The 12,284-nt window shown below is 50.0% G+C and overlaps 1 protein-coding gene across 5 annotated transcripts in view; it reads right to left on the reverse strand.

Moving 5' to 3' along the window:
• Positions 1-12,284, reverse strand: part of ADAMTS9 (ADAM metallopeptidase with thrombospondin type 1 motif 9) — a 172,549-nt gene that overhangs the window by 22,245 nt on the left and 138,020 nt on the right. For all 5 annotated transcript variants that reach the window (XR_009609757.3, XM_060631519.3, XM_060631521.3 and 2 more), the window contains 7 exons: positions 11,719-11,892; positions 7,612-7,806; positions 6,417-6,549; positions 5,782-5,876; positions 5,572-5,666; positions 5,346-5,479; positions 3,457-3,548 (listed from right to left, as the gene is read on the reverse strand). Coding sequence is in view for 4 of the 5 variants with exons in the window: in XM_060631519.3 (XP_060487502.3) it covers positions 3,457-3,548; positions 5,346-5,479; positions 5,572-5,666; positions 5,782-5,876; positions 6,417-6,549; positions 7,612-7,806; positions 11,719-11,892 (918 nt within the window). In the remaining variant the exon portion in view is untranslated. The remainder of the gene's footprint in view (positions 1-3,456; positions 3,549-5,345; positions 5,480-5,571; positions 5,667-5,781; positions 5,877-6,416; positions 6,550-7,611; positions 7,807-11,718; positions 11,893-12,284) is intronic.

Below are 12,284 nucleotides of genomic sequence, written 5' to 3' on the forward strand. Positions count from 1 at the left end.
TTTGGAGCCTTAGATTCCACATGTATGACATGGGGACAAAATAACATTCCAATTCTCGGAAGTGATGCGAGCATCGAAGTTAGTGGCTCTCCACAGGGGACGATTTTGCCCCTGGGGGGAAATTTGGCAATTATCTAGAGATCTTTCTGGTTGTCATAACTGGCAGGTGTGTGTGTGTGTGTTACTAGCATCTGGTGGGTAGAGACCAGAGGTACTGCTAAATAGCCTGCGATGCACAGCACAGTCCCTACAACAGAGATCGATCCAGTCCAAAACACTGATAGTGCTGACAGTGAGAAACTCTGGTTGTGACAGTTTGGATTTTTCCTAGAATCCAGATTCCTCTCCTTTTCGTGTAGGCTTAACTTTCCTGAGTCCATCTGTAAGATGGGTTAGTAATGCCTACACTGCAAATAGGAGGGGGTGAGGTAGAAGGTATAATGCATGTAACTCATTACCTGGCACAGAGTAGGTGATATTTAAAAAGTATTTTTGGAAATTATGAAGTACCCTACAGACGTTAGTGGTTGGTAGGCGAAGTGGCCTCAGTAAGTGTCTGTGACTGTGGCTGCCCTGAGGCACGAAGCCCAACGTTGCCCGGCCTCCTCAGATACACACCTCTCCCAGCTCTGCTCTCTCACCTGCTATTTCCTTATTTCACTCTCCTGCCTGTCCTGAGGCCATGTTCACACCGTTCATTATGACCAGACCCCACTGCAGCCGAGGATCCCTCTCTTTCTCCCCTTCCCATCCTGCTTCCCATGCGGATGGTCTGTTCCCCCTGCACTGCAGGAGAAGGTAGCGTGATCTGCTTTGACCTCAAGGTTCCTGCAAGGTCCAGGCCCCTGACCTGCCTTGTGGCCCAAGAACTCCCCCCGCTGATCTGGGCGTCCGGTGTCTAAGCACCCTCCATACACACGTCTGGCTAGATCTGCCCTCTCGGAGCGGGTGACAGACCCGATGGAACGGGCAGTCTTCCTCCTCGTTCTCTTTCCACCTTTTCCAGCACAGGGGACCTACGTTTTCAGCTGATAATGACCACCTTAAGTTAAGGGTCCCATGAGGAGTGAAAACTTACTGTCTGTCCTCTGAGCTCCAGGTGAGACATCTTTGCCCCTACAGCCCTCATCTTTGAGGGGTAGAGGGTGGGAATGTTATAGCTACTACCTCCTGTGGCTGATTTAAGAGGATAAAAATAATTCCGGGTTATGCATGCACTAGAGGATCCAGAGGGATTTGAGAAAGATGTGCCTGAGACTAGGAGAGGTTTTGTTCTTTGTTCAGACAAAGGAGAAGGCTGCAAAGTCCTCTCTGCAAGTGGGGTCAGGCAGACCCGTCTGCCATCATGGATTTGCACTCAGACACATTTGGGATCAAATCCCGCCTCTACTGAGCACCAGCTGTGTGGCTTTGGGCAAGCCCCCTCCCCCCCACCCCCCCGGCGTCTCTGTGACTCCATTTTCTCATCTGAAAAGGGGGACATTCTCGCTGGTGGCTGCTGTGGGGTGACATGCCACACCACCTAGGAATGCTGAGCCAAGTCTAAACTCTAGTAAACACTCAGTAAATGCTACCAATTCCAGCATCAGTAACAGTAACGCCGCATCCCCTGTGGTCAGAAGAGGAAAACACATTCTGGCTACATTTCCTGTTGAGGGCCCTTGGGGGACCTGCTCTTACTGCTAAGTAAGTCGCCAAAGCCACAGTGTGAACGAGGAGGAAACAGCACATTCCCTTTGGCTTCTGTGCAATCAGCAGGTCACAGGAGGGGCCAACCGCTCCAAAGCTCCTCGCACAAGGGTGCTTCTTTGGACCTTTTCCTGGAAAACCCGTCTGCAAAACTCAGGGCTTTCATCAGTATATGGAGTTGGTGCTCAATAAATGTCTAAGGGATTGAGTTCTGAAAATCCCTGATATGGCTTGAAGAACAGGCTAGGAAAAAATACAAATTAGCTTCTCATGGGCTTTGGGTTTTCTCATTTAGCAATTGCTTCAGGGTCAGGATTTAGCAAATCAATACGTTCATTTGTCTCTGAATTATTAAAAGAAATGAATGCAGATTACCTTTCATTTACCTAAACTTCCCCAAAGATGCGCAGAGAGAAACAAGAAGATCCTCAGACTTTTGAAAAAGGCAGGACAGGGCTAATCTATTAGCTGTTAAAATGCAACCCACACCAGTGGGGTGTTTGAAGTCATCTGCTGCTCTAAAGAAACAGCACTTCAAAAGTTTTCAATTCCTGGGTAATAGAGGAGAGGCCCCCTTTTACCATTATGTCCTTTGTTTATTTTCTTTCTCCCTGAGAGCTTCCTTTTCACTTCCCTAAAATGTTTAGCATTGCTTTCTGAAGCTGGGGGCTGAGAAAACACTTTGTTAAAAGAAAATTCAGATGTGTTTGTCTTCGGATGGTCTCTGATTGGGCCTAAACCCATCCTGGGGAGATGGTGTATTCCCAATGCAGCTCCCCGTCCTGGTCCCCAGACTTTTGAAGGCCCGGGGGGCCGAGTGGGAAACTCCTGGCCCAGAGTTTAGCAACGGCCTCGTGAGGACCCCTTTCGAACCAAAGCCAGAACTGGGGCCAAGTTCTTCTGGCCTGAATCACGGAATTCGTCACGCCTTCTCAGGGCCGCAGCATCTTGCAAAGATGATGCCGATTTTGCAAAAGTGGCGCCAGGCAGATCCTTACGACAGCGCGTTTCAAAATATCCACACCTCCAGAGCGGCAAGGGCGTGTGGCAGTGTGGCCGGGCATTGAGATGGCCGCTGAGCGGCTCTGCTGAACAGCAAATCCAGCAGACGATGGTAAACTTGCCCTTCGTCTGGACACTACACGTTTTATACATCTAAGGAGGGATAGCAGTTTTTCTGTCACACAACGTTTACAATTTGTAACGGCTGACCGTGGTGGTGGGTTAGAGCACGCTTGTCCTGGCTTGCGAGAGCCGATTGTGCGCATTTCTGCCGGACTCCCCATTTGGGGACATAACGCTGGTGGCTTGAAATCAGTTACGGGGCGTGGGGGCGGGGCGGAGCGAGAGTATTTACACCTGGGAGGCTGGCAAAAATGCTACAAAGCAGGACTTGTGATTTTCTTAAAGAGCCAGTCATGAAGCCTATACCGGCCTGTCACTGACTGTATAACATTCACTCTGTGAACCAGCACGGTTTGTTTAAGCAAAGCCCCTGCCCTCTGATGCCTAATCTGCTTCCAGATGTTTACCGTTATAGCAGGTGCATTTTGCTGCATGTAGCTCTGAGTGGTTCCTTAGGAAACACTCCTAGGAGTGGCGTGGCTACATGAGTAGCTCAGAGCATCTCTGAGACTTCCTGCAGGGGGCCAAACTGCCCTCCAGAGCAGCTGTTCTAACTGTATTCCCGGGAGCAGAAGCAGCCAGGGGTCCCCTGCGGACAGGGCGGGACGTGGGTCCTCAGTGGGGGGAGCCCTTAGCACATACCTGCGGGCACTTGGCAGCACTGTAGCAGTCCCCGGCTGTGGCAAAAGGGACAGGGTGTCCTTCGCTGGTCCGGGCAAACTGTAAGTCAGTGGCTGCGGGGTTTTGCAGAAAGGGAGAGAAGAGAGAAGTCCGAAAAGGTACAGAAGGGATAGGACAGTCACAGGGAGGCGGGAGGGAAGAAGGATAGTGAGAGAAAGAGTAAGAGGGAGAGCGGAGAGAAAAAAAATACCCGAAGTGTCATTAGTGAGCAAACGGATCCAGATGTGCAACAGATCCAGATGTGCACTGCTTTCCCCCTTGGATCTGTGGTTCAAGAGCCTCGCTCCCTGGGTTTTATCTGCACGGTCTCTCCATGGGAGGGAAGCCAAAAGGGGGGTTTAAGATGACTTTGGAAGCCAAGAGGGGGGTTTAAGATGACTTTGGAATTGATTCTCACATAAATAAATAAATACGTGAATCACGTCCATTAAAGGTAAGCGTCACTGGATGGCTGTGAGTCTCCTACGTACAGCCTCCCAGCTGTAAGGATGGGAAGAAATCAGCTACAAAAGTATCTCCAGCTACTTAGGAGTTACTTCCTGGGGCTTTAGCTGCCCTCCCATGGCCAATGCACTATGCCTGCCAAAATGTGGCGCAGCTAGAACCCTCATCTTGAAAGTATTAATGGCAGTTTCTCAAGTTTGGGGCTACCTTGGAGTTTAAAAAAAAAATCCAATGAAAACAATGCTTGTGTTTTTAACCTCTTCATAGCTCCGGAGAGCAGCTCTACACAGAGCAGGAGGAGTCGAAGCAAGGATCTCGCAAAAGCCATCGCTGGTGGAAGGAGAGGCCGCTTTTACCTCCCTGCCTTGCCTTTCGGGAACAGCCCTTCATCTTTCTACAGTTAACCGAGCTCCAGTGGGAAGGAAGTCTGAGCTCCCTGTCCCGCAAAGAGAGGGGCCCTTGTGGCCACAGCACACCGAAGCCCGGAGTCTCAGCTGGAGTGTTTTTCTAAGCGGAAAAACTGCAGACTCTCTGCCTTTAGCCCCCATCAGGCTTGCGGAAGGCGATAAAAAGTAGCTTGGTACAAATCAAGTTTCATCCACCTCGAGGGGAAAGCAATGCAATATTACTCATTACGGGAGCAACGGTAATGAGGAAAAATTAATTATTCATTATTTCTGTTTTTCCTCTATTCGAGGGAACACGTTTGGATCGTTCAGCTATCTACAACCACGCCTGTGATTAACGTCCCTACGAAAAGGCAGTGTTGGCTGCAGGATGAAATCAGCTCGCGCGGAGGCTGGTTACAAGAGGCAAGCCCGTGGTCCGCTTCTCTTCTGTAAATCGACAACTGGATAAAATTAGCCGTGTGCCCCTGCATGTGTGTGTACTGTGCAGGGGGGAGGCGGTTGGGGGAATGGAAGATTCCATCAGAATCTCTTTAAGGCGTGCAGCTGCTCTGTCTTCTCCCTTCAAAGCTTCTGCTACTACCCTTCCTTTCCCCACGCCGATACCCTGTGCCTGGCTAACTGCTACTTGACCTTGAGATGTCAGGTTCAGTGTCATATTTTGGGGGATGCCGTCCTGACTCCCCCCACTGCAGTGGTCCCCTTTTAGTGGCCTTCACCTACTCCACGCATTGATTTCTCACAAATCTCACGGGAGCTCCGCCCTGGGCAAGGCACCTTCCAGGGACTGGCTGTACAGCAGTAAAATGGAAAGGAGCCAACCCCGCCCTCACGCAGCTTGGACCCCAGCTGTCGTCACTGGATGGCAAGGCAACCCATCTCGTTCCGCCGCAGCATCTCAGAGCCTTGCCCCCGGGCAGTGTGCGGTGTGCAGTGCGCTGGCTGAATGGGGAGAGGAATGGGCACGTCCCCTTCTCCGTGACATTCTACCGGACTTACTTATTATCTGCATCGTGGTCAGGTCTATTCTGATTTTCTGGAAACTGGAAAACCCAGCTGCCGTGTAGTCCTTCCGACACTGGCAGTCATCCCGTCGGCTCCCGTTGTAGGGACATTCGGTTGGGTTGTGCAGCCTACGTCACGGAGAGAATGTTCTGGTGAGGATGGCAGCTACTTCCGGGGCATCTCCAGCTGTCTGTGCCCTTCCGAGCCCGAACGCTCCTACCTGTGCCCGTATACCTCGGAGAAGTTTTCTGAGTCACCATGGACCAGGGTTATGAACTCTTTGGGGTGGTCAGACTGCATCCCTGCACAGAATATCTGAAAGAGAGGCCAGAAATAACCTAGGAAGAGCAGCTCAGAGGTGAGACCATGGGACCCAGGGCGACTCACTCTCCAATCATTCTAGAAATAATGACTGATATGCATTGCTCACCTTCAGGAGCTTTCCCGCGATGAGCAGAAAGTATTCACCATCTTCGGTGGCACCTTTCAGTCTCTTTACCTCCTTGCAGTTCTGGGGTAACTCACCTAGAAACCACGAAACGTACAAAAGGAGTGTGATGCTCCCGGATCCCCCCGCTGTCTGCCTGGGGAATGAATGATACTGTTCACACTAACACTTTGCAGCTTGAAAAGGCGGGGTGGGGGGGATAATTTCCTTAGAATAAATTCTTTCCCTTTTGGGGGGTAAAAGTTTTTTTTTCTTTGAGTTTTATGGAGAGGTAACTGACCTATAGCAGTGTATAGATTTAAGGCGTAGAGCATAGTGGCTTGACTTCTACAGATTGTGAATAGTTACACTAAGTTTAGTTAACATCCATCATTTCCTACAGATAGATGCATAAAAATGGTTTTTGTTTCCTTTTTGATGAGAACTTTCAGGATCTACTCTCTTCGCGACTTCCAAACGTAGCATACGGCAGTGTTGACTATGGTTTTCACGCTGTGCATTTCATCCCCAGCACTTATTTATCTTATAAATTCTCTATTTCCAATGAGGGTGGGCAAACGAACAAGGAAACCCTGGTCCTCGTGCTCCGGAGAAAGGGCTTCAGCTGGCCCACTTACAGTTATAGATATTGTGACAAGTTTTCCTTTCTTCTGGCTTCAGGTCGGCAGGGCATAAGTGGCTGGGCTGGTCCTCGTTGGTTAAACACTGCACAGATCTGTGTGTCACTCCCACACCACAGGACACTGAGCACTGGAAGGCAGACCAGAGTCAGTGATGCAGCCCCAGAACCCGGGAGGCTTGGGGTCTAGTGACGCGGGGCTCACAGCTCCACGTCCGAGGTGTCATTTCAGACCCTAGGCTGCTAAAAACAAATGCTGACGTATGTGCAACACTTACAGTGGAGCAGTCTCTGTGCTAAGCATTATACATCCATGTTCATATATGTGGGTATCTTACCTGTGTATTTATATTTACATGCATAACATATATACTTATATATATGACATATATATCCGATATATAATTTTCTCATTAAGCCTTACAAAAATTTTCTGAGATAGTACTCCCATTATTCTATTTTTACAGAGAGGAGATTGGGGCCCAAATGTCAAGAAACTTGTTCAAGGTCATGGTAGAGCCAGGATTCAAACCCTAACCCCTTTCAACCGATCCTGTACTTTGTCTCATCGCTTGGCCACACTGAGAACCTAGTAGGCAGGAGCCAGGGGGTGGTGGCAATACTCCAAGGACAGTCGCAATTTTAAATGTTCTCGCTTATTGTACGCCTAATGCAGTGAAATACTCCCGTTGAAGAGGGACTAGAGTCTGCTGACTTCCTAACCGCGGAAGCAACAACGAACTCTTCTGTAACTCTTACTAGGTGACAGAGTTCCGGGAGCTGGTGTGGAAAAACATCGTGGTAAAATACGCGTAACGTGAAGTGTGCTATTATGATCTACGAGCTGTTTACATATTAACTCGTCCCTTCTTCACCACCACCCATTTTGCAGATGAGGAAACAGAGACACAGAAGTGTTGCACCTCTCATTCAACTGGCAAGTAGGAGGGCCAGGATTCACAGGGCGGGCGTCTGGCTTCAGAGCCCGTGCTCTAAGCTCTGGGTTTGGCCACCCTGCCGAACGAGAAGAGAACCTTCTCTTCCCATCAGCCCACCTCGAGGTGCTAACACCAGTGTCTTCCCAGCATCCCTCCCGGAAGGAGGCTCCCTCGGGACGGCCGAGGCAGGACATGTCTAAGATGAAGTCTGGGATCCCAAAGCTTTCCCATTTGATCACCGAACAGTCTACTTACGCTGCCCCAGTTGCCGACTCTCCAGCTGGCCGACACAGGGCACTCCCTCAGGTAGCACGGATGGACGCTGGGGGGCTGAGTGCCCGGGCAGTTGACGGCCGTTTGGTAGCTGTACTCATAATTCTCCTTCCCGGTGTAAATCTCGCTACAGGAGACGAGCCTTTGTCTGTAGCCCTTTCCACAGGTCACTGAGCACTGGGAAAACAGGGGGTGGGAGGAGAGGCTGGAGCAGCGCCTGGGGGCAGCCCACAATAGGCCCCTGACCCCCACATCCAACGTTGACCCCGGACGACGCTGCAGAGAGCTCTCACTTTATTAGCTTGTTTGTGCATTGCAAGCGGCAGGCCCCAAGCGCACCGCGGACAGACAACCCTAAAAGTCGCCTTCGGGGATCTAGTGTGGCCCCCGCTGCGGGACGGTGTGCCCTGAGCCCTTGCTTTGGATTTCAAGGGGAGGAGGGGAGGAGGCTCCAGCTGTCCCTGGTTCCATTTAGACGCTCCCCAAAGCCCCACTGCACATGCTTCTCCAAACCGGAGATGTGGCCACAGGGGACGGGAGGAGGGCGTGTCACAGCTCACCTGAGTTACAGGTGAAACCCAAGCACTTAGCCAAAAGGGGACTTGGGCGCAGTTTTCCTTTCCTGCTCCGTTCGTTTTGCTTTCCCGTCTGCCCCGCACTCACTCTCCTTCTCTCTTTGCTCTCCCTGCCCATACGTCTGGACCGATAATGTCACCCTTCTGCTCTCCTATCTCTTTGCCTATCTAACCAGATCAGGCAGTCACTATACCTGTTGACCATCATTACACGGCATTTACAAATATGCAAACAACATGCCAAAGGAGAAAGAGAGGACGTCTTACTAGCGTCCAAGATCCTTCCTGTGATGAGACACCTAATTGGTTACTGACGCCATGTTCAAGTAGGTTTGACTTCCCACGCTAAGTACTTGATACAATATATTTAGAAAATAAAAGTGCATCGTAGTGAATTTAGTTTTGATGGTGTTTTTTAGACAATGTGGTCAGATAACCGGCCATCCCCTGGGAAGGTGTCACATAAAATTAAGTGAGAGGATCAGGATTCTCTAGACCAAAGGTTGCCGGAGGCGTCCTGGATGAACCCCTGACCCAGTCTGCAGCAAGTGGTGTGGTCTGCTTTTTCCAGGGGGAGCATCCATGAGGTCTCACTAGCTATTAAAAGCCACAGTGTCATTCTTTCCTAACGTCTCCTGAGCTGGTGCTTTCAGCCACGTGGCTTTCGTCTCCTATAACTACCTGTTCCAGGGAGAAGATACCTCTTGAAGAGGTCCTGGAGGCAGGGGGGTGACAGGCCCAGCCAGAGGCACACGGAGCATCCCTGGTCCTTCCTTTTCAGATGGCTCGAGACCTGGAAATGTTGTGCATGTTTCTTCCTTCTTCGGCTGCCACTGTTCAAATGCTTGAAGAGCCAGCAGAGGCCAGGCCCGGGGAGGGCGAGGCTGGTCTGGGGTGTTTCGTGTGTGGGCAGATCGCCAGCCAATGCTGGGTCTGTCTAGGCTGGGAGGGAGGAGGGGGACTGGTGGGGAGGAGGGAGGCAGAGAAGCTCTTACTCTTGACTCTCCATGCCCTGGGGGGTCATGTGCTTGCTTCATTATGAGCATATATTACTTTTCTAATGTGAAAATAACAGTAAAGCAGGATGAAATGGTAAGAATGTGCGCTCCTTGCATTAATGATGCACTTCAGGCCTAAGCCGAGAAATGCATGATGAGCCAGGGGTGATGGGGTGCTCTTTTCCCATCTGGCCCAGGCCTGCTCAAATTCAAGGAGAGCTCAGAGAAAAGCACTCAACTCTCCAGGGGACAGAGGTCCTAGAGAAAAGGCATGGCTTGCTGTGGCTCTTGAACTTTTCCAGAAGCTTTTCTAGAGGGATTTCTGGTCCAGTGGCCCTTGCATCCATGTGAGGTCCTATCTCCAACCCTTCTCCACTTTGCTATAAGTTTCCAGAGTTTTTAATCCATGAAACACTTGAGAATTTGCAGAAATACTGAAGACTTTTTTTTTTTTTTTTTTTTTTTTTGGAGAAGATTTGGATCTTCTCCAAGTCTCATCTGTTGGGGGGTTAAGATTAAGGTTAAAATAAAGCTACAGGAGTCACATGACTCAGTCTTAGATCGCAATTCTTTTAGCATAATAATAACACACAAAAGACTGGCTAAGATGAAAAGTGAAGAGGCCAATGTTTGCAGTGTGACAAGTGTAGAAACTCCAGAGAGATGAACGACCAAGAAGTAAGCCAGAAACTACTAAGAGGAGGCCTCCAGGAGGCAGAGAGGAGAGCTCAGAGGCCTGAGGAGCGAGAGAGGCTTTTCCCTGCCTGGTGGGGAACCAGGCAGTTATGGACCTGAGAACCAGAAGTTATGGACCACACCTGAGGAGGACCGGGGAGAAGCGAGTTGAAGAGAAGAGAGGCACCCTCCCCAGACGCCTTCCCCCAAACCCTCCTTGGAATCTGGATGGGTTGGAACCTATGCCTCAAACCCAAAGTCAAGGACTATTTTGAGCAAGCATCTGGACTCCCAGGTTCCTGGCTAGCCAATGGTAAATGTACTTCCTAATGATTTGGACCATGTCTCCCTTCCACTCTTTAAGAGTTGGAGAACATGCAGAGTCGGGGTAAAGGAGGGTTTCTCAACTTCAGCACCATGGCCATCTGGGCCAGATAGCTCTCTGTTGTGTGTGTGTGTGGGGGGGAGGAGGGGTGGCTGGGTGGGGGAGGGCTGTCCCACATACTCCAGGAGATTTAGCAGCATCCCTGACCTCTACCCACTAGATGCTGGTAGTATCCCACTTCCTCCACTTGTGACAACCAAAAATGTCTCCAGACATTGCCAGATGTCCCCTGGGTGAGGAAGGGGAGGCAAAAGTCAATGGAGTAAAGAGAAGAAGGATGGGGAGACATAGTTAGAAAGGACTCTAGGCCAGCTACAGTGAAGGAAGCATTCACCACCCAACACACTTATCGTCTGCATGCAAATATTCCTCCTATTGAAATGTGAAACCGCTGCCCTGTGAAACTTTGCTACGAGCCCAGGTAATTCCGAAACCTCTAACTCCTTTTGGGCAAATGACAACTGGTTTGGATGTTAGAGGTCTTTCAGTCTTTGAAAATATTATGAGGCAGAGAAGGAAGTAAACCATACGAGACTCTTAAATACAGAGAACAAACTGAGGGGCTGCTGGAGGGGAGGTGGGTGGGGGATGGGCTAGATGGGGGACGGGCATTAGGGAGGCCACTTGTTGGGATGAGCCCTGGGGGCCATATGGAAGGGATGAATCACAAATTCTACTCCTGAAATCAAGACTACACTGTACATCAACTAACTTGAATTTAAATAAGTAAATTTAAGAAGTGTTACGAGGTTTGAAAACAATGTGATCATGTTTGGTCTATTAATAATAAAAAGTTTCTAGATTAGGCATTGTGGGCAAACGAAGAGAAGAAAAAAATTGATTCCTTGAATACTTTGGAAAATCATTTGGTTCCTCTGGATCAGAGGTTGTCAAAGAGGCAGCCCGTATCTGGCCCACGGAAAGGTTTGCTTTGCCCCACATAACGTTTTCAAATAAAAAATTGGAGTCCACGTTTTAAAGTTAGGAGACCCTGCATAAAAGTTCAGATTTTTGTCCTCCTTGAAAACTCAGGTCTGGTACCACCGGACCCACATTTCTGCATGGCCTCTGCTGGAGAGGGAGGGAGCTGCTCCCATCACACGGGACGTGCTCGTTTGTCACAGTCTCTGCCATTCCCTGTTGTCTCCCCGACGCGAAGGGCATCTTCTTATGTTAACTCTCTTCAGACACCAACAGGCATCACATGAACTAGCAGGCCCTGTGATAATTCCTCCTTTATCATACCAACAGGACATCAAGGGGAATCACAGGACTGAGGGGAACCGAGAGATCATCTCAGGCATCCTCCTACCTTGCACATGGTGGGGAGGGGTCTAGCCCCAGCAGGTGGAACTGGCAGGTGGGTCCCAGTCTCCCCCATTCCTACCCAGAGGTCACTCTGTTGCCTTCAGGCCATCGCTGTCCTGAAGGCAGTTACAGAATCCCCGGGACGTACCTCTGACCATTCTCCTGTGATCCAGACATACTCGCAGGGCTGCAAACTACAGCTCTCCCGGTCCGCAGGCCGCTTGCTCGTGTCGCAGCGTAGGCCGTGAACCTCAGTGCCTTTGTCCACATCCATACACACCACCTTGCGGTACCTGGAGCCCTCGCCACAAGTCTTGGTGCACTGTTCGTGACAGACAGAACAGGTGTTGATATGGAAAGCTAATAAATGGCTTATTATATGCTGTTTTTGTGGTGACTTATTTTCCTGTCTTGTCTACCCTTTAGGAATGTGAGGCCTCTGAGGGGAGGCATGATCAGAGGACTCATTGTCTTATCCCACTTATTCCCAACACTGTTCCTGGCACAGCGATAAGTGTTTGATAAGTGGCTATTGGAGGGAAGGAATGGAAGCACGAATGAACGGATGTCAGGTTTGGAAAGGACCTTACGGCTTGACGGCTTTACTCACGCAAACATGGATTCTCTTTAAAACTTACAGCTAAATGATTATCGAACGGTGTCTAAATACCTCGAGAGTCAGGGAAGTTGTTATGTGTCCAGGTGGCCCATTTT

The sequence above is a fragment of the Panthera onca genome, chromosome A2 (genome assembly GCF_046562875.1).
Source record: "Panthera onca isolate mPanOnc1 chromosome A2, mPanOnc1 haplotype 2, whole genome shotgun sequence".
In the NCBI taxonomy this organism is placed as follows: Eukaryota; Metazoa; Chordata; class Mammalia; order Carnivora; family Felidae; genus Panthera; species Panthera onca.